We start from the raw sequence: 25689 nt of genomic DNA, 5'->3' as shown, positions 1-25689 counted from the left end.
TGTTTTTAAGCTACTCTCTTGAAATTAAAAAGGGTCAGGAGCTATCAAGCTGATAGAGCAATGCCAAGAGAGTTTCGTCACATAAACACATTTAAATTTCTGTGCAGGTCGATTAAGAGGGTAAGAGAAGCTATAGCTATTGTTTAGGTGTTTGCTTGAAAAACATTTAACATTAGGAACTCTTTTCTTATCATGTGTTATGTTTTAGTCTGTGTCAGCTGATAGTGTGTGTATATAGCCTGATGAGGAGGTCAGATTGAGGAGGAGATTAAGATTGAGATTGGTTCTGGAGGGAGACAATCACGGAAGCAGCATGCTGCAGGCTGATGCTGAAAACCATACGCTTCGACGCGTACACTATTGAAGACAAATACTATGAAAGACTATTCTTTTTGTCCCACAACAAAACTTTTGTAAATACACCTTTTAAAACCTGAACTAACCCACTGGCTTGCAGAGAAGTCAACGAGAGATGCTGGAGCTACTTGAAGCACACGAGCAGGCTAACCCTCCTGATGGCCGACGCTAGCAGGCCCAGCTCCAGAACGCGGAACGCAAAATGACACGACGGCTGGGTGAGTCAGTTTAACACAGCACAACCCCTCTTAGGTAGGAAAGTATACACTAATCCAGGCCATCTTAGTCATATTCTCACGTTAAACACAACACGCAGGGAGCGGAGACAATATTATTAATGTTACGAGCTAGGTTAGCCTTTAGTAGCTGTGTTTCTTTGTTGTTTAACAAGCCCAGGTTAGCTTTGGCCTTGTAACAATACGGAATAACCAAAGTCATGAATAATTGAGGTATCAGAGGGAGAAAAAAGTTTTATAGTTAAAAATGTACTTTGGAAAATTCTGAGGCGTAAAGCCTTTACCTCCTAACCCTGATTTCCCTTTGAGAAAATCAGTGGTAGTTTTGTAATGCCTGCGCTATCAGCGTTGCTCTGTGACCTTCACAAAAACAATGTGTTTGCATCACGCAGCGCCATGAATCAGAAAAAGGGCATTCAGACCCAGTAAATTGCTGCAGAAATAAAGGTTAAAGAAAAACTTTCCCAACATCTTGTTACTGGGTGGGCCGATGCAGTTCTGAGCTGTCACAGATTCCGTACAATGCAAGGATTTGTTGTCATTTGAAATATGATATTGGTGTTTTTCAGGCTAAAATCAGTGCTCAGCCATTATACATCCTCACAGACTCTCTCATGGTCTCTTTTGGCTCTGAATACAGGGAATAACTGTATTCACAGGACATTGAAAACCCAGATCATTGACTTCCACTTTCTTTTATATCTGTGTTTTCAGTCCTCCCTCTCCATTTCTATCAATCCTTTGTCTTCCCTCTGTAACAGCCCTCTTATCATCTTCTCTCTCACTGCCTATCATACAACCAGCTGCACTAGGGGAGCAGTGGCTAGATGCAGTGCACAAGCTGTAATTTAATTGCTGTAATAATAGATTTTTGCTGAGCATTACAAAGGTAAATAGCATCAGTTTATAATAAATACAATTTAGGAGCAATGAGGGCTAAACATTATGTTTTCAATGAATGCAGTGAAGTTATCTGCTCAGGCCTGTTATTGCAGCAGCTGTGAACCTGTTTAATTGCCTGTACTTATGCGGACAAAAACAGGACAACATGTGTACAACAAGGAACTGGAATTCAAATCAATGGGTCCTTGATCTCAGACAGAAGTAGACAAATGCAGGCTTCTCATTTCTTGCTGAAAACCATGGGCGTCAGAACCATTGTATGTGGATGGGCCAACTATTATGCTTTTCCGTATTTTCTGTCATATCTATAATGTTATAATGTCGGATGTTAAATGTGGCCAGAGCTTCAAGTAATGATGAGTAATGTTTGGTCATCTGCTCCAGGTAGGCAGAACTGGAGTGTTTTTTGTTTTTTAAGCTACTGTGTTAACATTGTCACATGTAGCTACATGCTAACGGCAGTGAAATATGTAATATTGGCTCCCAATGTTGTTAATTTCTACCCAATTCCCGGTCACATTACTGTTGAAACATGTCTGGTTATGTAGTATTTGGTTCAGAAGCCTTTATCTGCGATTTTCGACAGTAGAAAGTGCTGCTATATTCTCATGTGTTGATATTAAAGCCAAGGTGCTACTGTACGGTTATCCTCACTGACTAGCAAGGGAGGACAGACCGACATTTATTATGCTTCCGACGCCCATGCTGAAAACTGTAGATTTTTCTGAATTGTCACTGGCAGATTTTATCAGCTGTAACTCTATCTCTATTTGACTTTTGAATCTTTCCAAATTAAGGCCTTTACACACTGGGAATGTTTTTTTTCATGCAATTAATTTGCACATCAACATATTTTTTTCGAACTGTTGTATTTTCACACAGAACATGAATATTACGTGGCAATAACGTATTTGTTTTCGGAACCATGTCGATCTTTCTAGGCTTTTTCAAAGCGAATAAAGGCATCAGCCAATCACGTTGTGTTGTTTACTAAGGAGGATCATAATACAACAACCGAAGGCTGTATAAAAGGAAAACTTTATTACTACTTTCAACATTGACAAAGGCAGCATTTACCAAACACTCTTTCCATTCTTACCTTTCACAATAGCTAGACATATGCTACATTCTACAGTCTATGGCTACTCTGCTACCAGAGGGAATTACATTCACTCAGAAAGGAAACTCAATAAAATTGCTTACAGTAGCTTAGTGTTACCTTTTCCTGCTTTGGCTTCTTGACCCTGTCAGACAGCACAGGGGGAGACGGGGCTGGAGTCTCCAGAGATAACCCCTGTCACTCCATTCAGCAGCCGGGGAAACAACAAGACAGGACACCTCTGTTGGCCTAGAGGAGCTGCAGCATTTATTTGTGCTCAAACTGCCGACTTTATAGCTACTGTACAGTCACTTAATATCTTTACTAGTAAACATTAATGCTCCTCTGCTCCAATCGCTCTCTCTCGTCCGCTCACACCGCATCTGCTGTCACCTGTGCAGCTTAAGTTAAAAACCCACATTTTAATACATTTCACATTTTTGCTCTTGAGTTTTTGGTTTTGGAAAGCTTGGTTCTTCAGTGTGTGAAGAAACCCAAAGCTTAACAGGTCTGCCGTGCTTAGTTACGGTTGTTATGATCGAACAATCACTGCTTTGGGTGGGAGTTAAGCAAGCGCTCAAAAAGCATTAAAAGTTACAAATAAAAATGTACTGTTTCTAACTGTACAAAGCAGTGATGAATATATCTCCTCGTTAAAACCATATATTTTCAGTTCAACAAGACTTGATTGCCTTAATGTGCAAGAGATATGCATGGTGTGATATTAAATGTAATCTATTGCACTCAAAAGTTCTTTTTGGAAAATGGCCCTCCTGAGGCAATACAGAGTAATTGTTATGTTCTCAGTCAAGGACAAAGATGGTCTGACACACCAGCGTAGGGAATATTAGGGAGGACACTGTCATCCCTGAAATGCCTGTAATAAAAGAACATTATCTCAAAATGTCGAGATTTGTCATCTCAACAAGGACTATATTACCTTCATATATGAATGTAGTTTTCTTAAGCTAGTGCCCTTCTTCTAAATAATAAGGGCAATGAAGGAGTTCAATATCATATGTCTGTTAGTGTGGGAGAAGATTTGATTTGTGAACAACATTGTCACTGAAAGCAGTTAACAAGCAAAGAGACATTTGAGTTTAAAGGTAAACCTGCTGTGAGAATCATGTTATGCATACTTAACCTGGTGTTAACATGACTAGTTCACCAATCAGACTGCTGCATCAGTCTGGTTGTGATGGAATTATAGTGTGTGTACAGTCCCTCAAACCCTTGAAAACACTATCATCTATTCTGCATGACTTCTCTGTTTAATAGAGCATCCCTATCAAAATCCTTGAGGTTTCCAAGCTTGTATTGTTAAGGAATAGTTTGACATTTTGAGGGAAATTTTGAGAGATATACTTGTTCACTTTCTGAGAAGATTGATACCACTCTATCATCTATTGAATATGAAGCTGGAGCCAGGAAATGGTAGTTAGCTTAGCATAAAGAATGAAAGCCGGAGAAAAGGTAGTGTCTGCTATCCAGCACCTTAAAAGCTCACTCATTTTCATGTTATATCTTGTTTATTTAATCCGTACAAAACCTATGGACTATTACTTGGTCAGGCGCATTAACTTCCTAGAGCAGGGGTCGGCAACTTTTTTAATATAAAGTGCCATTTTATTTTATTTTTCGTTGTTGTTAATCATTGTGCTTTATCAGCATTAAACCTGCCATCATCTACCGAGCTCGATCAGGCAGTGTTATTTTTTTCCTGTGCGCCGCATTCTGTGAAGAAGGCAACGAGTACTAGCCAATCAGAGGCAGAGTACGGCGGGTCTTTGTGGAATATGGATGGGGAAAAAGTCAATCAAACTGTGGCTGTGAAAGAGGTCATTTGGCTTGCGGATTGGAACATTTCCAAAAAAACTCTCTTGCACACTTATTGCTAGTGCGGCATTGTTTGAGCTACCGCTTGCCAATAGTGGCAATGGTTGTGTCTAAGGTTGCTAACCCCTGTCCTAGAGTCTTATTGTCTGATGAGGTTGCTAGGTAACCTGCTGTTTTTGTTTAACCTCTGGACAAATCTGGGCTAGCTGTTTCGCTGTTTTTAGTCTTAATGTTCTAAGCTAACCTAACCAGCTCCTGGCTCCAGCTTCATATTTAACGGACAGACAGGAGAGTGGTATAGATATTAGCAAATAAGCATATTTCCCAAAATGCCAAACTATTCTATAAAATTGTCAAACTGTAATAAAACATGTTAGAAACTAACTTCTAGTGAGATAAATGTGTAGAAAAAATGAGAAAAATAATCTGGAAACTACTTTTCCAGGTCTTAGCCTCTATCAGGTACAGTCAGTTTGTGCTAGTAAGTACAAAGTGAACTTGAACGTAAGGTTATGATAAGGGTGGCACACACTGTATCTGTCTGTGGATAAAAGGATAAGTGTGTGCTGTTGTTGTGAGGGTCAGAGCTCAGGGAGGCTGTTCTGACTGACGTGCAGGTCTCCACGGAGGCTGATTAACCATGTTTGGAGAAGTCAGGTTGCAGAGATTACTGAACCATGGGTGAAGCCCCCTGGCATGACAGGCATTACTGTGTTTGCAAACAGAGACAAGCACATACTGCACACACATTTCCTTTTTGTGTTTTTTTTTCTGCTCCTATCGGACTATTTCACTGTTGGGCTGTCTGCCCCAGTCAACTGTCGCTCGCTCACACACACACACACACACACACACACAAATAAATCCACTTAAGATCCATGCCGTGCAGGCTCAGGTCTTAGAATAAATAGTAGAAAAATATAAAAAATGTATCCTGAAAAGGCGAAGTCTCAATGGCAATAAGCCAAGCTTTGGCCATACTTACTGAGACTGAGAGCTAAAAACTCTCTTGAGTTTTTGCAGATGAGGTAAAGGGAATTACACTTATATACAGCTAAAAGGAGGTCTGTCTGCTGGTGAAGAAGAGTAGGTAAATACTAGGCTGGAGGTGCTTAAGATCCTGTATTAAATGGCTGCAGCCTGGGATCAGACAAGTGGCTTAACAAATTAAGACAATGGACACAAACTCTCTTACTCGCAGACACAAAGAGGACAGACAGGGAAACATGAGCAACCTTTAGTATGTCTGTATCTTTCACAGAAAAGAAGAGAAAGTAAGAGAGACAAATGTGCTGCAAGGATGTACTCGAAGACACAGATGCAAACACGCACAATTAGACAAACACTTCAAATAAATGTACTACAGGCACCAATTTTACAGACACAGTGTCCCTTATATCATTTGGCAAATTACACACAAACAATGTTTTGTTCAAACAGCAACATAATGAGCTCCACAGTGGCACAAACTAATAAGTTTCAGGCCTGAATAATCACGCCATCCAACCTTTATGCTCATCTGCTGGCAGTTTCATTAAAGTTATAATCCCAACGATTTCATTCCTGGTTGATATGGCGATGCCTGTGGTTACTGTAGAGACAGTAAGTGCTATTTGATACTAAAGATCACAGCTTTCTCATTCTTTCACTAACACAGCTGTAGACCCACTCAACAGTAGGTATGCATCCGTAAAACAAAGCGGAGCATTGCATTGTGAGGGCACATGTAGTGGATAAACACTTGAAGACTCGAATAAAATGGCAGACTGTAAATATGCACTACATATAGGGAGTGATTTCGTACACAGCCAATGAGATAAATCTAAAAACAGTAATGCTTGATTACATGATACGTTGTTTTTTGGTAAATATCTCATAGGCAATATGAATTCAGATAGCTAGATAGATCAATAGAGTACTTTATTATTCCCAAAGGGAAATTGCAGTATCACAGTACAGCAGCGACTTCACAAAACTAATGAGATATGTGAGAAACAAATATAATTAAAAAAGGCCAAATTATAATGATGTGCATTTGAGTTAGAAGGCAAATCATTATCTTAAGTTTTTCATTTAGTATCTAAAACTATAAAAAAAAAATGTTTTATTTATTTATATCCCTCTGTGGTCTAAGCCATTTTTTCCAATATTTTGGTCGCCTGGTTTCATTGTATAATAATGCTTGTTTATAAAACCGTAGCTCAAATCAAGCAATCTGATTGGTTCATAGCTGTGATATAACCATATACAACAGCTATGATGTCTAATTCCTTTTGTACACTAAGTATCACTCCACGTCTGAGAAAAAAACGTTAGACGAACTGATAGCTAGTGCCACGGGGGGGAGCTGCTCATCTGCGCACACACACTGCCACAGGGTGTTACAGTAAACAGCACTACAACTTTTCTATTTGTCAGTCCCTTTATGAAATTGAGTTGCTTCTTTGTTTTATAAACAAGATGTGTATATCAGAGCTGTTCTCCTTTCTATGTGGATGAAAGTATTTCTCTTGCAGGTAATTCCAGCTGAGGGGGAACTTAGAGAAGGACATTATGGAGTCTTATGGTAACAGTACATTCTGCACGTGAAAAGTCTGCACATTCAGTTCCTCACATCTGAGCCTCACAAAGTTATAATACTTGATCATACCATTAGCTCTAACATTACCTCTGACCACTCTATTCCCAAACCATCCAATGAAATGTCCTCACAAGGGCAAACTCTCATACACACACATGCCCAATGAAGTCTTCCTAACATCTCCTTTCAGTCGCAGTGGGGAAAAGAATAGCAGCAGAAAGAGAGAGAGGGAGAGAGAGACATAAACGGGGTGTAGTCAGACTCATACATTTTTTGCCGGTTTTACTCAAGGCTCATTTGTTATTAATGAACTCCACTGCTAATGTTATATTAATAAAAACAAGAAAATGGGACACAGCTTTTCACTACATTATCTGAAGACTGAAGAAGTTATTTCTTTGGTTCTTTGCTCTTGTGTCTTTAACAGATGTTGAGCTTATAAGATCCTAAAATAAGTGATAATGTTTATCTTTTCAAACTTCCTCCAGTGACAATTTGCTTTAAACCGAGCCACATCATTTAATCATGTGATACCAAGCAACTTTTGTCAGTATCTCACTGCTGTACAGTGTATGCAGTGTGTCACTCCAACCATACCCCTGGAGACACATCCATACACTGCAACACCCCTTTCTAACACTGCTGAGATGTCTACCATGTCTATAACCTGCTACACTGTAAAACTGGAAAAATCAATCATTCATCACAATGACTTTAGCCCTGCATTCAAAAGACACAGCATGCTTATTAGGTGCAGGGGGTAATACGAAACTGTGAAAATGTGGTTTTCTCTAAAGCAGCAATTTGTTGTCAGACTGTACTCCAGCATTTTGGACACAGGACACTGCGCTTTTTATTCCAGTTGAGTTGCTCAGCGATGCCAGCACTCACTTGCTTTGATGACTGGAATAAATGTTTCTCAGGTTTTTTTTGTGACAAGCATTAACACTGATCCCTCTGAAATATATTCCACAATAATCTTGCTTAAAGACCAGTAATGTCACTGATGCATTAAATAAATCAAAAAGAGTTCCACATCATCCAAACCACCTCCTCCTTCTTCCCCCTTGGTTCTGTTCTCCTCTCCCTCCTCCTCACCTGTTCAGCTGCCTCTGGGTCCAGGTGGGTGTCCAGTAGGGGAACGGTGAACTGTATCTTCCTGGGGCTGCCGGTGTCCATGGTGGCTCTGTCTGTCAAAGAGGAGGACAGGACGAAGAGGAGGAGGAGGAGGAGGAGGAGGAGGAGGAGGAGGAGGAGGAGGGAGAATCCGTACGAGAAAGAGATTGTAAAGAGCTCAGTGAGGGTGGCATAAAATAAGTGGGCTCCAGCTTAAAAACAACTAAGATTGTATTATAGTTTCTGTCTGCCTATTTTCTGCTCTTTAGTTTTTTCTTTTAACACACTTTTCCCTGATAACCTAGCTTTTTCTTGACACCCTGTTTGTTTCTATCCTCAGCACCTGCTGGCGTCTCTATCCCAGCTTCACTCTCCCTTCCTCTCTGTCTCCCCCGGCTCTCAGCGCTGAGGCAAGGGCATTCTGGGCTAGGAACACCTCTCCTTCGCTTTCATTCGCTGTGCCTGATTCCCTTTCACGCAAGTCCCACCCTCTGTTCACATTTCTTTCTGTCTGTATTGGATGTCTGAGATCAGGGCTGTTCTGCAGCAGCCACTGCACAGCCGGGAGAGAGAGGATGACAAAGACATACTCTCTCTATCTACTGGATGGGTAGGAAAAGATGCATGATCCAGCCTAAGAGAAAGTATTTTTATAATCACCTTCCTACACCTGCGTAAATATAACCTGTATAAAATGTTATTTCTAATCCAAAGAGGCTTGATCAAAATGAGTCATCTCTCTCACACTTATAGGCCTATACCCCTGACAATATTTAATACAGTAATTTTAACTGTAAGTCACAGACAAATATAGAATATATAATTTTTTTTTTTTTTTTTATGAATAACAGCTATTCTACCCAGATCACTATTTCATAAATAAGAAAGCTGTTAAATGATCATCAAAGCTTTGTTCATATCTGACCAAGCTTATCCTTGCTGCAGCCTGGCCAGCACAATCTTTATTGATCGCCTCTGAGCCTAAGTGTCCCTATATCACACGTCTGCTGGGCCCTGATACATGACACCAGTCAAGGCATATGACTGCTGTGTTGTTCCAGATTTGCAGTACATTGTGGGGGGAAATTGAAAATAAGCCTGGCAATTGCATCCTCAGAAATATTATTTTGTAAGCAAACATATCAGAGTTTTAACTCACAGTTCAATCCTTTAATTCAATATAATTTAATTCAGAAGCTTAAAGCTCATCTTGGAAACTGATGAACAAATGTGTTTACACTAGCATCCCTTCAGCTTTAGAGATGATTTAGAGAGGATGACCACTACATACAGTACTATGACTGTAACCAATGTGTAAGGGATAATGTATATTTTAATTCGCTAAAATCACCTGCTCGCTCTACATTATCCTGCCTACTAAAATAAATCTATATTTTGAGACAAAATATTGATTTAAAAATGATTTTAGTGATTTAAAAATGGTCCTTCAGAGTCTATGATCAGTGCTGCGTCCATAGTAACGGTCTGTTATTCATAGCAACGATATGCTATTCACAAATATCATAGCAACTGTCTCCTGTTAAATAACAGACCGTAGAATGCTGTAATTGACCAATCAGAATTGAGTATTCAACAAAGCAGTGTAATGAACATTGTATAAGCTATTTTGCCTTTGTATGGTAGATCACAGTTGAGACAGGCAGGAAATATGAGAAAAGAGCAAGGGAGGGAGGGGGGTGGGGTCCCCCAACAACAAAGGTCCCTAGCTGGAATCAAACCAGGGACACTATGGCCATATGGCACAAGCCCCAGGCTACTGAGCCACAGGGGTGCCTTTAAATGTGTGTCTTTTACTGTAAGTCGAGTGGCCGTTTTTATTTTGCCTTTAACTCCACATTAATAGTAACTGGATGGGAAAGACCTGAAGTAAGCTGGATAAAGAGAATATTTTCATCATCTGACCTGAAGAACTCCCTCCCTCTACATTCATGTATGAATAAATAAAAACAACATCAGAATCCTAATTCTTTTTTTTAAACTCGACCATTATGTGGCTCCGCTAGAACTGCGCACAAACCATCCACACACAGAAAAGACTTTAGTTCTTTTTTTCTTGTAGCTGCGAGTGAAAGAGTGAGAGTAATAATAAAGCATGGCCACTTTAATGAGAGCTTTTCCTGAATTATGTCTGTTATCAAAGCAGAGAAGTGTGTGAAGTGTGTTAAGTGTGTGCGTGTGTGTGTGTGTTTGTGTGTGTGCGTGTGTGCATGTGTATGTGTATGTGAGGGTGTGTGTGTGTGTGTGTGTGTGTGTGTGTGTGTGTGTGTGTGTGTGTGTGTGTGTGAGAGAGAGAGAGAGAGAGAGAGAGATGACAACAGCTGGCTGCGTATTCTCTTATGCCACCTCTTTCCTGCAGGAAAACACTGGTAAAATTGTATAGTGCAAACTGCCTTAATTTATTCAGCAAATTATCTCTTACAATAGATAAAAGTGTGCTGCACTTGAGGTCGTGGTCAGTTAGCTTCCTAAAAACAAACCTCTACATTGCTCTTTTTAAGGACCATACTAGTGGTTTTGATTGTATTTTTCCAACTGTTCAAGACATTGGCTTCCATTCATATAAATATGGTTAGAAAGCCTGATTCAGAACCACCATACTATGTATCACAGTCCTGGACTACCATTTAACAGAGCCTCGACATTTTAGTTACTCAGCAGCTCAACAAACATGTTACTTGAACAATGTGGAAAATACAAACTCACCAAACCGTAGCAATCTTCATAGCAACTTATAGGATGGTAAAACACAATGACAAGGATTACAAAGTGACAAAAAACATGATTTACTCCAATCAAGAAAGACCATGTAAAATCAAAGGAAGCACCAGATCAATTTTTTGCTTATTGACTGAGTGCAGTGCAGTCAGTTCAGCCACTGATGACTGGAAGCTTTTTAAAATCCTTTATATATCTCCTGGCCACCAGTAACAATACTGAGCTGCACTATAGTAAGTGAATGAAAAATACATTTTATAATTTTAGTCTGCTAATAGACATTCCCTTCATATGAATATATGAATGGAAAACAAAGGCTTCCTGGAATGGTAGGAAAAATCTTAAAACACAGCAGCATGGTTTGCAAATTATTTAGCTGTGAAGTAAAATTACTATTTGCGCTTTTTAGTCATGCAGGAGAGCAAACCTCTGCAGTTTACCCTTGACACTGACATTGCTTTTTCATGCACAAGATCCTTCACTCACCCTGTAGCCATTAAAGGTTGTTGTGTGTGACAAATTGTGCTGTGTCATGGCGTCGGCCGCTAATGACTAAGGGCTGAGACTTCAATCTCCACAGTTCAAGATGGCTGCCTTCCAAGATGATGACCATGAGTGAAAACCATTGAGGAAAGGTCATCGAGCCATACAGTAGATAGAGAAGGACATGGTATCTAAAAGGTTACTGCAGTTCATATTTTTTGTTAGTTACTGCATACAGTAGGTGACAATAAAAATCGGTATCTCTCTCTCTCTCTCTCTCTCTCTCTCTCTCTCTCTCTCTCAGTCTTTCTTATTTCTCTGTCTGTTATAATTGCTGCACACAGGCATTTTGTTTAAACCCCCTGCAGACTCATGAAATTCAGATAAGTTGAATCTTTCTTTAACTCAGCTGTGCAGATCAGAGGCTCCAGCTGTGTGATCAACAGCTCCCACACACTGCTCTCTCTCTCTCTCTCTCTCTCTCTCTCTCTCTCTCTCTCTCTCTCTCTCTTTGTCTTATCTTATCTATATTTTCGCCTCAACATGTTCCTTGTTACCTCATATTTATTTTTCATATGTCATTGTTATTGCCCTTGTTGCTGCACAAGTGTACACTTATTGCACTCTGAAACATCCTGTTGGGGGATCCCTCTTTGAATATTTTAGCTAACAGTTTATTTATTTCTCTATACAAATGATTAGAGTTTCCCTTGATTTCACTGAGGTTGGGTAACCTAGGCAGGTTAGGTAGATGGTTTTGTCTTTGTGTGTTTTTTCTATATTGTATTACATATTTGTGCTTTCTAAATGATTGCTATGTTGTTGTATCTAATATGCTTTTCTTAAATGTCCCTTTAAGGTTTTTTTCTCCTGTGTAACTGAAAAATACTGTTTGAAAACCCTGCCAATACAGCATAAATCTCACCTTTGTGTTGCTTGTCCAAGTAAGTTTTCTAGTGATGCTTTTTCTGCACCTTAACATGTTGCGTTGTAGTCGGTCACAACAATGAGCCCATTTCCCACTCGAAAAACTTGAACCAGTGACACAAAGATCAGATTTATGCTTTATAGGAAGTATTTTTTAACCTTTAGTTTTAGACTAACGAGTGGCGGGTTATCCATATTCCTCTCAGCCTTTTAATGCACATAAATTCACATTTAAATAAACAGTAGCTAAATAAATCAACAATTTGTGAATAACAGTCCTATCGCTAGCCCAGACTAGCAACCCACTTCATTATGGCAGTTAGCGACTTTGCCAACTCACTGTTAGTCTCTTAAAATAAGTAATATTGTTTAGAAATATTAAGAACTAGATACCATCTTGCGAGTGGATTACACCAGCGGCGACGCCAAATCGGGACAGACGAAAAGTGGGGGGCCCCTTCCCTTCTTCCCACCCCCTACTTTATTTGTTATTTTTAACATGTTCAAAATAAACTTAATCAAATCAAATCAAACTTCCGGTGCCCTTAATCAGACCACACCCATTTTCGAACTTCACACTTCACATTGTGACACACTCTTTAAAGTGCCCATATTATGACAAAATCACTTTTTCTGGGATTTGGGGTGTTATTTTGTGTCTCTGGTACTTCCACACGCATACAAACTTTGAAAAAAAAACATCCATGCTGTTTTGAGTGAGATACGGTTTCTGAATGTGTCCTCCCTTCAGTCTCCGGGCAAGCTGTTCAAAATCTGCACGGCTTTCTACGTCACTAGCCGAGACAAGGGGCCTAGGGGGCTAAACGTTAGCATGCTAGCGCTAGCATGCTAGCTCGTTCCCAATGGCAAAACACTGCTACAACACACACAAATTCACCTAATCTACAAAATAAATTGTATAGAACTACTTACATGTCCCTGTTCTGCAGGTATTCCACGCAAAGTTGGAAGTGCGCCCTCGTTTAGAAGAAGTCTCCCAGCTAATCCTGCCTTGTACAAGCCGAAGTTGTAGCTCATGTAATCCTTACCTAGCTACTGCGCATGTGCGACTGACAACAGAGATGTTACAGAAGTTAAGAGGTCTCACTCTGTAGCTAAAACAGAAACCTGACAGCGTGTGAAAGGAGGAGCTGCAGCAATGTGCAGTAGAACAAAAATATGGTGTTTTTTGAAAATTAAACCATGTAAACCTATTCTGGTACAACCTCAAAATACAATTATGAACCTGAAAATTAGCATAATATGGCAACTTTAAAGCTGGTGGTTTATAAGCACAGGTAAATAAGGAGCTAACTGGACAGTCTTGAGGATGACTAACTGGGAATCCCCATTGGATGTGAGACGTAAGCGAGATGTGAGTTGTTGCGGTTGAAGAGTCAAAGAGGTCATGGAAAATGGTCAACGTATCTGACTCTGATTTATATTGAACATTGTTTACCTTACTGTTGGTTTCATGTATTTTCATTTTATGAACCTATTGTCTTATCCTGCTTCTTGTGGTGATGATGTTCAAGCTAGGTTAGTAAAAAGAACTAGACCTATACAATATGCACATTATTTTTCAAGTGTTGAATTTTTGAAAACTACATTAAAAAACATAATGGATGGTGTAAGAGAAATGACTAGAAAAAAAGATATGCTATGCCTGTGAATGTAAATATTGCAACAATGTACATTGATTAAACCATAAAATGGTCAAAAACCTGTCAATAGTTTCCAATCATCACTGGTTATTCTTCATTTTGGGTGGTCAGGCTAATAAAAGACTCTTCCTAAGAGGGACTGACGTGCTTTCCTTCCCAGTAATTGGCTGCGGAAGCCGTGAAAGCGTAGAGTAATTGCATGTTGCTGTGTTTTAATTAGCGCTGAAGCTTATTGCATGCTACTTCCCCAGGTGGCTTTTAAATTTACCACACACACAAAACCACAATAGCCACGGCTAGTCTGTAGAAAAGGTCTGTGCATCAATGTACATTAAATAAATGATAGCTGGATAAAACATTATCCCTCCATGTCCCATGAAACCTGCACACGGCTGCCTGTGGGTTGTAGAGATAAAAGTCCAGTGATAGCTTTCCAAACAAGATATTGTCTTTCGTATATGCGTTGCAGTACATTATCTTTCTGTGTGTCCTTCAATGAATTTGTCACTCAGACATTCCTCCCATGTCTGAGTGAGCCAGGCAAATTTAATGTGGTAGAAAAATGATTGTGTATGTTTATGTTCTCTAGCAGATGTCCCTGCTGTAGAAATTTCCAGCCGTTAGTGTTTAAATGATAATACAATTTCTTGTGACAATAGTTTCATGTTTCTGCATACTCAACACATATGGAACTGTGCTATAAACATCCTGCTAATCATGTGTGGGTATTCTAAACAATTACAACTGAGCTGATGTTACGCCACAAAAGTTTTCCAGCAACCAAATCAAAGTAAATCAGAAAACTGAAAGATTAGACTTTTAACAATACTGTATAAAAGTAAATCTCAAGATATCCAATATATTATTATTAGATGATGCGTAGTACTCAATACTGTAATTTTTTAAAAAGATTACTGTAATCCTGATCTTTGTACATTGATTAGTTTACACACACACACACACACACACACAAACACATACATTCAAAGCTCTTTTATTTGACCAGAAAACAGAAGAATAACAAAAAATGTAGCAATCAATTTACAGCAAACACTTTTGGTCCTAAATAACATTCCAGTGAGGAAAAAATAGGTCTGCTCAGAATTACCTTAATAGGCACCCCTCAAGATTTTTTGTTGGAAATCAGAAAAAAAGAAACTCATGTCATATTTAACTAAATGTGTCAAGCAAGGCCTAATTGGCTGGGACAATGTTGAAAAAAATTATATAATTCAGATTTATCCATTCAAATTTGGTTTCTCCACATTTGCCCACTGCTTGGCCTTATCCCCAGGACGTTGATGCGTGGATCTGCCTGCCAGATCATTTCTTGCCGAATCTCTGGGGCACGGCCATACTCCAGATCTGACCGGGGGCAGCCTCCCAGTCACGGGAATGTATCTGATCATCCGACACTACTTGTCCTCTAGAGCCGCGGCCAAACCTGCAAGGGAGGAGAAACAGAGGCAGAAACTGATGTAATTTAAAGTGACTATATGGTTCAAATGAAAGATTTTTACACATTTTTACTGTATGTTGTGAACCATACACGTTTGATGAGGGATTAACTTGGACAGAAATAACACACGACACAAGATGCAAATACAAAAGAATCACTTTTTTGTTTTTGTTTTTGTCAAACTTTGTTTAACTGATCACAGCAAGATGGAGTGTTACATAGGATGTAGGTCAAAGGTTAAAGAGGCAACAGTTTTAGTGTGTAATGTCTAAACACTCAACAGTTCAAAACATGATCTAGTCTTTGCCAAAAGAGAGATGGTTGGCTCCTGAACCACTTATACAAAAAATCTCAAGCATGATATTTAAAATAGTTGCAAACGGGTTACATTTCTGCTTGTGGAGCTGCAGCGATCAGTCGATGATTAGTTGGGTGACAGAAAAGCTATTTTGATATATGTTTAAGTCAGTTTAGAAGCCAAAATGTCTTGTGTTCCAGCTTTTAAAATGTGAATATTTGCAGCTTTTTCTTGTCATACATTATAGTAAATCAAATATCGTTGGCTTTTATATTGTTGATCAGATTAAAACAAGACAAACAATTTGATGACATCACATTGAACTCTAGGACATTGGGCTGGGCATTTTTCACAGTTTTTTGATGTTTTACAGGCCAAGTAATTAATCAAGAAAATAAGCAGCAGAGTGTTCCGTAATGAAAATATTCATGTATTAATAATAATCAATAGATAATCGAAATGTGAAAAGTCTTATAGATTTATTTACTGTATGCTTGTTTGTAATGTATGTGTGTGACAAATACAGACTCTTAATGGCACTGACCTCTGTGGCTGATGGAGGACAGAGTCCCTGGTTTCTCTCTGAGATCCGAGGAGCAGAGCTCTCAGCACTGCGGTCAGCAGACGATCATCAATGCTGTTATCTGTGTTTTCACTCTCCTGGAGCACAGCAGCATACACACAAACAGATGCAAAGCCATGCATCAAAAAGCTTGTATTCTGTTTTTGAAAACCCCACAAAAATATCTCGGGACAACATCAAGTGTAACTGTAACCGCATTCAATTTTGGGTTGCATCACAATCTCCTGGGTTTCTAACTCCAGTCATTTAGTCCTGCTGTGGCAAGGGATCTTGAGATGTGAATATCAGTGTGCAAAGGCAGAACAATGTACCACTCAAATATCCATCCACCCGTATCTTTATCCTAAATAAATCTCTCTTCACACCACAGTGGGAAAACCTTATAATTTTCCTCATGATCTGAATCCTCCTGCTCTATCATGCTCTGACTGACTGTCAACCCCAGAATATACAGTATAACAGTGTATTTCCCACTGTTCCATGAAGAGGAACACCATCTTAAATCTAAATGAGAGTCGTGTGATTTAGCTTGTCTCACTTGATAAAAGGGTTCAAATGTCATTTACATACTTCATCACATGGAGTGACAGACTTCTCTGAAAATGTTGGCATGACTTCTGGTTGTGAACAGACTCTTTCATTCAGTCTGTGTCGCACGCAGACAGACTTTAAATCCTGCCTAGAGACACACAGATATTTAACACGTGTGTGCCTGAGATATGTCTCAAAATTTGATTTTTATTTTCAGATGCCAAAATAATTTTTTGCAAATTGGATGTAACATGAATTAAATGGGAAAACACACATAAGTAATGATAGATATGTCCTTGCTACAGCAGGTTAAATTAAAGACTTGTAATGAACTGTAAGTGGGGTTGTCTCACCAGCCCCAGCAGGTGGTCGGCGATGTTCTCCTCTGAGTCTGGCAGGATGTCATTTTTGTCCAGACTGCTTTGGATGTGAAGAGCCTGACTGACGCCAGCCATTGCTACAACCAGAGCCAGAAGAGTCATCAGAGCAGCTGTGTCCATGATCTCAAAAAGAAGGGGGGGTCAGATGAATTCTGAGGAAAGATTTTGGTTGTCCTATTACACCTGTTGACTTTAAAAGGCTCGGCTCTTGGGGAAGAGAGGAAAGACTCGTCCTTGTCAGGGTTAAGTGTCTTCTTTCTGCAGTGTCCAGGCTAACTTCAGTGGTGGTAACATCCTCACTGGGTCTTATATACACCTCACTGTCACTGGCTGAAACCCCCAAGGAGAGCTGGAGAAGGATGCTCCTGTACATAGGGGAACAAGGGACAGGATGGAGGAAGAACCAGCCCCCTAATATGAGACTTAACCAGGTCGATTTAGCAGGATCAGGGCATTAGTGACGACTGAGCGCCAGAGTGCGTTATTATGTGGCCCTTAGGGTAATGCAACACAACTCACCCAGTTATTAAACAGATAAATCCCTGCAAATGGACTCTGATCCACCAGTCCCAGTTGCCCAATAGTCCGCACTGCATGTACAAACCAACAATATGTGAGAACACTCATCAACCATTAAACCACGCTAATAATAAACAGATTAGTCCAGACAACTTTAGTGATCTCAGGCAACAATGTAATGAACCTAAGAAACCAGCTAAACAAAGCAGACACAAAATAATTCTAAAAGAAGCAAACAAGAGAGTGACACATTACTTACACATACTGCTTATTAGTTTTTTTTAATATTTTGCTCCCAATGTCTCTAAACTAGAGGATATCTCCACAATTTCATCTCACACCTCAGGGTTTACAATAATGTTGGCGATTCATTCATCAGTGAAGGATCAACTGCAGAGTTTGTATCTTACATAATGGTGTCTCAGATTAATGTTGTTGATCATTTTACAAGTGTATGATGAATTGTCCAAGATTATGTTCATAGCATATGTAAACTTAATTGTAGGGTAAACGGTTAGTTTTTTTTCTTGTTTCAAAGTTTATTACAGTAATGGGAGCATATCAAAATGTCACTTATTGTAAAAGGTTTCACACATTCTCTCTCCAAATGGTTATTGTTAGGAATTTAGAGCACACTATGGTTCTCTAATAATGTTATGGGTCATCAAAACCTTTGCTTACACACTAGAGGCGGTTTAATGAGTTGTTTCTTTTACTGTAACATGCTGATGAAGAGATTTCAGAAAGAAGCTTCTCCCAAAGGAAACAACGACTTAGGATAAAAACCCATTTGTTAAATGTCAGCTTCCTCTATTTAAACGAAGACTGCTTTGGGCTTGATTTGTGAGGGTGACAGCGGCTTTATTGGTGCCATATGTGTTCACTTTGTCTCTATCTTTGACCATTGTTTGTGTGTGTGTGTGTGTGTGTGTGTGTGTGTGTGTGTGTGTGTGTGTGTGTCTTTTTTTGACCAAGGTCATTTAATATCAACCACTCCTAAACCATCTCAGAGCTAGGCTATAGGTGATATATATATATATATATATATATATATATATATATATATATATATATATATATATATATATATATATATATATATATATTTGGCAGCTTAGGACACACACATAGGCTGGTTGTAAAAGGGCTTCATCAGCTTGGGATGCCCAAAGAGAGGGCTAAACGTCTAGCAAAGTACTGTGCTCTGTCTGCTTTCATAGGCAGCCGCCATATATGGTGAAGACACTGTTACTTAATACCCATTAGAATGGAGGGGTATGCTTAATATTATGAATACCTGCTGTATGCCAATGGCCCATGATTTTGTATATGTATTTAACTGCATCTATAATATTTATGTCCCTGTAAATTATTCTTTTCAAGTGGACTTAAATAAATTGTTAAAATACATGTGTGTGTTTGTGTGTGTGTGTGTGTGTGTGTGTGTGTGTGTGTGTGTGTGTGTGTGTGTGTGTGTGTGTGTGTGTGTGTGTGTGTGCGCGTGTGCGTGTGTGCATGTGTGCGTGTGTGTGTGTGTGTGTGTGTGTGTGTGTGTGTGTGTACGTGTGTACGTATGTGTACAGTGTGTGTGTGTTCCTGTAATAATTAGTCACTTCCCCAACACTGGATGAGACATTAACAGATTTGGCTCATTAAAGTGCCTAATGGGTGACAATCCGCTTAGACTGCAACACACACACACACACACACACACACACACGTCTAACTGTCCCTGTTTAACTGCCATGGCAACCAGGATGACATCTGAAGGATTGTAAGGGGACTTAGTTTTCATTACTATAATAACATCATAAGCTTTTGGATTAAAGAAAAATCTAATTCACTCACTCTGATGTGATAATAAAAAGTTACATGTATGTTTAGTCTATGTACACACTCAGTAGGCACTTCATTAGGTACACCTGCAGTCAAATGCAATCCAATACAACCACCCTGCCATGAAGTCTACTCTTATGATGGCGATAATGATTTGTTGGTTTTGACGCAGTCATAGAGGCAGAGCTGTTATACTGGATTGCAATAGATTGTACAAGTATAACCGAGCATATGGTACAAATGCTATTATACAGTTTTACCTGTTCACTTTGAGTTTTATGTGATTAACTGTGAACAAATAACAGATGGATACTGATTGGGTTTGATCAAATGTCAATTAAACATTTTCAGTCACTATAACTAAGGCTGCATCTCATTTCTCTATTTTACCCCTACCCCTTACCCTTACCCCTTAGCCCTTGGCCCTCGAAAAACGAGGGGTAAGGGGTAGGGGTGAAAACATACCCCTATGAAATGGGACGCCACTTGGTTACAGTTACATCATCGATGTTGAGAATACAATGTAATGTAAAGCATGTATCGATATCTCCAAAGCAAGTAGTGTACTGTGTTATGCACTGATATCAAACGAAACTTCGCTGCTAATGGAGTTTAGTTAAAACTGTAGACATGCATGGAGTCCATTCAAATGAAATGCGGGACTGTTGTGCAAATCAGCAATGTAACGTTAGCTAGCTTGCTTATTAGCGTTAGCATAGCAAACTAGCGATTTTTTAAAAGTTTTCAATTAAGAACATGGTTGCAAATATATATGTACAGGACTGTGTAGAGCACAAAACAAGACCGTCATAATTTTTAAATCAATTCTTTAAGCCGAAAATACTTACATTTATGGATCTCTCTGGTCGACCAGGCAGCCATGTTCCTTGTTGCGCAATGAATCTGAATACCCATTGCTGTTCAAGTAAGCTTGCGTTCTTACTTGCCGTTAAGGGGTATATAGCCCTTCCCCTTCGCCCTACCCCTCGACCAAAATGAGTATTGGGACAGCACTTACTCTCACGGGAGCACGCAAAACTAAGGGGTAGGGGTAAGGGGTAGGGGTAAGATAGAGAAATGAGACGCAGCCTAAATCCTCATCTTCATTTGCAGACACCCCCCATGGGTAGAGTTAAGAAACTTCAGTGTGCCATTACACAGCTCCAAACAAACAAACAGCTCGCACAAGGTACTAAGTTAAATATATTTTGATATTTGATTTTTTAAATATTGCCCATGTGTCTTAAATAAATATACATCTGAATGAACTAAAACGATGTCTTCGAACATAAAGCTGGAGGTTAAAAAACCTGGAGTACAGTTTCCAATCTTTTTTTACTCTGCTGCAACATGTAAAGTCAAACATCTCTCTCTGACACCTCCCGCTTGTTCAGCTGCATAGCTGCAGGGATTTTAACTGGCCCAAAAGGAAAAGATTCTGTATCATCTCCCTGCTGGTAGCCAGTTAGAACAGGAAACGAGCCTAGGGTTTAAAGCTCAGGTCAGTCTGACCTCAAGCTATGTATGGCTGACCATTACACTCTTTTATGAACCAGAGCACAGGCTGAGGTCCTGTGATGTATCCTGATGATGATTGTTATTAATATATGACAGAACTGCTATCAGTTTCCTATTCATCGGATCTTGTTTCATTTAAGTTCATTCCATACAAGTGTTATCTTGTATTCTTTTTGTTAAAATGTAACCTTTACATACTATATCAGTCTTTATTTCTTATGTGTATCACATAAACAGTTCTGTTTTTATAAACAACCCCAAATAGTACCAAAGTGGTATTTCAGTTTTCAGACTTTTGCCTCCATCTTGTGTTCCCTGAATGAACTGCAGGTTAACTAGTAACTGATGTACAACTGGCTAAAATTCCACAATGATACAACTTATGTAATCTGATGGGTTTATTTCCTTTTATTTTATTTACAATGTTAAAACAGTGCAGCCAATCTTAAAATAAATAAAACACTGAGTCATGGCAAAAAAGGGGAAGTTTAGAACAGCAACAGGGGCTTCATGCAGCTAATACAAGATTGTCCAGCAATACCTTAAAAACAAACTGACTCTTCATGCTTCACAGCCCCTCCATCGACCCAAATTAGATCCAAAGAAAGTTTGTCTTGTTCCTTGCCCACATGTTCTGCTCTTCTAGAATGCTCTCCTCTCTTCAGGTTGTTTAAGTGTTGGAGGGATGTTTCACAGGTGTCCAACAGATGCTTCAGGGCAGCCTGATTCAATTTGTAAATCGCCTTGTGTTCTTTAGTAGTGGTTCACAATCTGCCACTTTTACCATAAGGCACTTGTATGCAGTTAGAAGTGTCAGTACTGACATAACTACACTATCTTACCCTGGCTAGTGTGACTAGAGTACAGTACCAGGAACAGTGTGACAAGCAGGTTAATATAGTCCAACTAAAACATTTTAAAACTATTTAAACAAAGGTCTCCTGGTGAAATATTTGAAAAAAATTGAAATGCTTACAATGGAAATGTGCTGACCATATTTTAAATTTTTAATATTTAGCTTTTCTTACATATTTGGTCTTTATGCGACTACAGTGCTGTGGCCGTGGCTGTCATAGGGGGTTTTAAACTATTGATGTACAGTACATTTGACTGGCGTATTAACAAAAAGTTTAAAAAGGCAATTGACATAAAAAGGCAATTCTTTTCCTTGAATAAGGATATACAAAATCAGCAAGCCCAGACAACACATTCAGCAACACATTACTTAACTAATATCTTACATACTGACATTTCCCAATGTTTACCAGTGCTAACTAGAAGAAAACCCCAAAACATCTTTTATATAAAAAAAATGTTTTTTCATTGCCCATATCAGTCATCAGTCTTACAGTAGTTAAGGCAAAAAATAGTCTTTGTCACGGGCAGTGGCTTCTTCATCAACAATGTCCAATGTGTCTATGCATCTAAGATTATACTGTACTGTATGTTTGTGCATTCATGCATGTCTTTGAGTCATGATTTTTTTTCTCCTATCCTGATGACAGACAGTGAAGTGCATGGCGGCAGGCTGTAAAGCATATGAGCAGCTAGACTGGTTCTAATATTGTTGTTGGCCTTCAGTATTTACTGTAACACACTGATATAGATGCACAGTATAAATAGACTATGCAAGGCCAGCCATCAGCGGGCTACAGCATGGGAGAGTATAGATCCAGTCACAGTGTAACAGGCCACCAATATGCAAGTACTGACACAGTGGAGTGCAAAAGATGTCATGATCTCAGTCTGTGTGCACTTTTTTTAGTCTGTTAGTTCCAATGCAAAGACACATGAGTGCCACACATGGTGATTTGAATTAATTTAGTCAGTCAGTGCTTCGAAGGGAGTTACGAGGTCCCGTCGATCCAATGCGTGGCCCATTCCTTTTTATGGACAACTCCTGACTTCTCAGTCTGGAACTGTGGCCGGTCCTCGCGAGGAATCTTCACCGCGTGGTACTGAGGCAATTTGTCTTTGTAGTGGGCCCGTTGGAAGAAGCCACACTGTTGGCACAGTGTAGGAAAGCAGGCAGGAGTGCAGATAGAGGAAGAAAGGGAGAGAGGGATGGAAAGGCAGGAAGGAAGGAAAAAAGAATTAACTGATGTCATAAGAACACAATTGTAAATCACTTGCATTTGTTAGCCTTTATTTCTTTGGTCTACTTTGCAATATCATGCCAAGTAAGAGTAATCTCATTTATTCCATTGTAATGTAATGTGTTCTAGTTCTTCACTGACAGATGAGAAGAAAAAGTAATTATCTGATGACCTTGTGCACAAAGTGACATAATAAAAAGACACATCTACCCAAAAAGCACATCCACATGCTCTACATTTTCAAATTCAGCATTGTGTCCTTGATTAACACACCAACACACTGCCAAAGTGCCATTAAGAAAAACTACACATATTAATGCAAACAAAAAAACCTGCTGATATTAATAAGTTGATTCTGGTACTTGAAAAGCCAGTTGGTCATGAGATGCAAGACAAATAGGGGTGTTAATAGATTGAAAGGTGCATGACAAGCACATCATTAAAACCTTAGTCTCCATAGACTGGTGCCAGAAGGGACAAGTGTAGATCATTAAACTGTGACAACAACAGTAAAGGCACAACACACAGCACAGCAGGCATCTGAAAATCCATGTAAAAGAGATGGCTGGATGGTGTTCAATAAGCACAGATTAAAAAGGCACAATCATGCTTGATAATAGGAATCAGTTTTGAGTTAATTTACTCAAATAATGTTGAAGCACTTCACATGACTATAGTTGATGGTATTTTAGCCTTTCCAAAACAAAAACACAACAGCCAAAGTTTAAGGACTCAAGTGTGTCTGTTCTACTGTAAGCTGCTGATGTTAGCGTGCCTGACATTCTACCTAAAGCCTTGTTTCCACCAAGCAGTCTGATTCAATTTGGTTCAGTTCATTACACATTAGAAAGCTTATTTTGGTGTTTCCATTGTCAAAAGTTATAGATGGTACCAATAGAACCTCTCCATTCTGTCCTGTTTTTCGTTATCAGTCTGTTGAGGTATCTAACACACAGATCCAATACCAAAGACTGAGCTAGAAACTCAGTGGAGCAATGAGAAATGAAAAGGTTTTTAGCTTGTTTCTTAGCACATTACTGTCCATTTCTTTCATTGCACATCCAAGCAATGCAGGAGGAAATGTAAAAATTAAAACCAACATGCTACTTACGAGGTTGACGCAACTCCTACCAACCAGTAACATTAAAGAGTGCTGTCTGCCATGGAAACACAAAACAGATCTAGTGTTTATGTACGTGGTACGTACTATACTGAAAGTGTTTGATGGAAACGTGGCTTAATTTAGGAGTAATGTATACAAAGGCCAATATCATAAGCTAGCTAACTAAGTTATGTGGGATTACAATAAAATATAAAACCACAATAATGACTAGCACATCCATTATGTAGTATTTCCTTACTGTGTCTGTCTGTCCCACCATCCCACTGCTACAATATCACATATGTGCTCTGGCATTATGAAATGTAAATGTATTTTTTTTTTTTTTTTATTGTCTTGTCTTGTCTTCTCTTGTGTTGTTTTTTTTGTATCTGTTTGTACCTCTGAATTTGTGTACAATAAAAATAAAGTACCACATCAAAACAAGTGTTTTTGTTATTAATTGTGCCGAAATCTGGTAATATTTCACACTGTAATGAACACAACCAGCTACACTACAGTGCATTGAGAAACAAGGCAATTGTGGGTGAGCATTTTTACCGCTTGGAGGGAGACGAGGAGGGGAGAGCAGGCCAGAGTGAAATATTTTTTATATCATAGTTCTGATGCCTGCTTCTCCGCCTCCGAGGGTTGGACCCCCAAATGGGCGCGGTAGTACTCCGTCTCATAGTGCCGGCGCCGCTCACTGCGCTTGAAGAACCCACACTGGGCAACAGATAACCACAGGAAAAGTAAAACAGGGGAAACATTGGAAAATGAAACAAAAAGGGGATTTTAGAATAGAGAGTTCATAGTGAGAGGAGACAAAACCAAAAGGATGACACACAGAGGACAAACAAAAGAGGAAAGGAACAGATGAGAGTGAGCTAGAGAGAATAAAATGATTATAGGACAGAACAGTGCAAAGTAGATAGAAATAATTGGAGTAGCATGGAAAGTGATGAGAAAATGCCAGTGTAATGGCCAATAAGGTGACAGGGATAAAGTCAGTTACAATGTAAGGACCTCTTATGTATAGGCCATTGGACTACATTAATCAATATTTGATATTAAAGTGAATCCTTATTCATTGTTTTGGGACTTTGACACATAGCAAAATAAGCTGTATAGAGAGTATAAGTGTTTTACAATGCAGCCTGCACAATGCAGTGACATTTATGTATCCTGTGTTTGTTACCTTCCACAGTATGCAGACCAACAGAGTCAGTAGCAGGATGCCTGCCAGGACGGCTATAAGGATGATCCACCATGGGATCCAGTACTGGTCAGCGAGACCAGGCTCAGGATAGATCATCACTGGAACCTGGGGAGGAAAGGAGGATGCAATTGAAATGCTAAATTAAAAGAAAAGTAGAAGAGATATTTCCCCTTGGCCTCAGTCACATTTGCCTGTAAGATAAGTGCTGTAAAA

At 39.3% G+C, this 25689-nt stretch overlaps 3 protein-coding genes across 9 annotated transcripts in view; all 3 read right to left on the bottom strand.

Moving 5' to 3' along the window:
- LOC116051550 (protein phosphatase 1 regulatory subunit 1A) overlaps positions 1-8555 on the bottom strand; it is a 26073-nt gene extending 17518 nt beyond the window's left edge. The window contains exons 1-2 of one of the 4 annotated variants that reach the window (XM_031302061.2): positions 8258-8555; positions 8111-8227 (exon numbers count right to left, since the gene is read on the bottom strand). In XM_031302061.2, the coding sequence (XP_031157921.1) occupies positions 8111-8191 (81 nt within the window). In that variant the 5' untranslated portion in view covers positions 8192-8227; positions 8258-8555. Of the gene's footprint in view, positions 1-8110 lie in introns of all 4 variants that reach the window. The other 3 variants (XM_036002315.1, XM_036002313.1, XM_036002314.1) reach the window with 3 other exon arrangements.
- Positions 8556-14916: 6361 nt separating this feature from the next.
- Positions 14917-17653, bottom strand: npffl (neuropeptide FF-amide peptide precursor like). The gene is made up of 3 exons (XM_031301677.2): positions 17163-17653; positions 16240-16355; positions 14917-15382 (listed from the first exon to the last, which is right to left on the bottom strand). Exons 1-3 carry the CDS (start codon positions 17307-17309, stop codon positions 15262-15264), a joined length of 384 nt encoding a protein of 127 aa, XP_031157537.1. The 5' UTR covers positions 17310-17653; the 3' UTR covers positions 14917-15261.
- A 3802-nt stretch (positions 17654-21455) lies between these two features.
- Positions 21456-25689, bottom strand: part of itga7 (integrin, alpha 7) — a 36061-nt gene continuing 31827 nt past the window's right edge. For 3 of the 4 annotated variants that reach the window (XM_031301681.2, XM_031301682.2, XM_031301684.2), the window contains 2 exons: positions 25456-25581; positions 21456-23065 (listed from right to left, as the gene is read on the bottom strand). In XM_031301681.2, the coding sequence (XP_031157541.1) occupies positions 22910-23065; positions 25456-25581 (282 nt within the window). In that variant the 3' untranslated portion in view covers positions 21456-22909. Of the gene's footprint in view, positions 23066-24818; positions 24984-25455; positions 25582-25689 lie in introns of all 4 variants that reach the window. The other variant, XR_004105331.2, reaches the window with a different exon arrangement.

This window comes from Sander lucioperca, chromosome 6 (assembly GCF_008315115.2).
Source record: "Sander lucioperca isolate FBNREF2018 chromosome 6, SLUC_FBN_1.2, whole genome shotgun sequence".
NCBI classification, from domain to species: domain Eukaryota; kingdom Metazoa; phylum Chordata; class Actinopteri; order Perciformes; family Percidae; genus Sander; species Sander lucioperca.
The sequence above is the reverse complement of the archived record's forward strand: the minus strand, read 5'-3'. Positions and strand labels throughout refer to the sequence as shown.

Excerpts from the sequence above, each read along its gene's own strand:
- npffl (XM_031301677.2), bottom strand. The coding sequence starts at position 17,309 with ATGGACACAGCTGCTCTGATGACTCTTCTGGCTCTGGTTGTAGCAATG. Across the intron at positions 16,356-17,162 it reads CCGACCACCTGCTGGGGCTG|GAGAGTGAAAACACAGATAA; the intron begins GTGAGACAACCC and ends GCTGTGCTCCAG. Across the intron at positions 15,383-16,239 it reads GTCCTCCATCAGCCACAGAG|GTTTGGCCGCGGCTCTAGAG; the intron begins GTCAGTGCCATT and ends CCTCCCTTGCAG.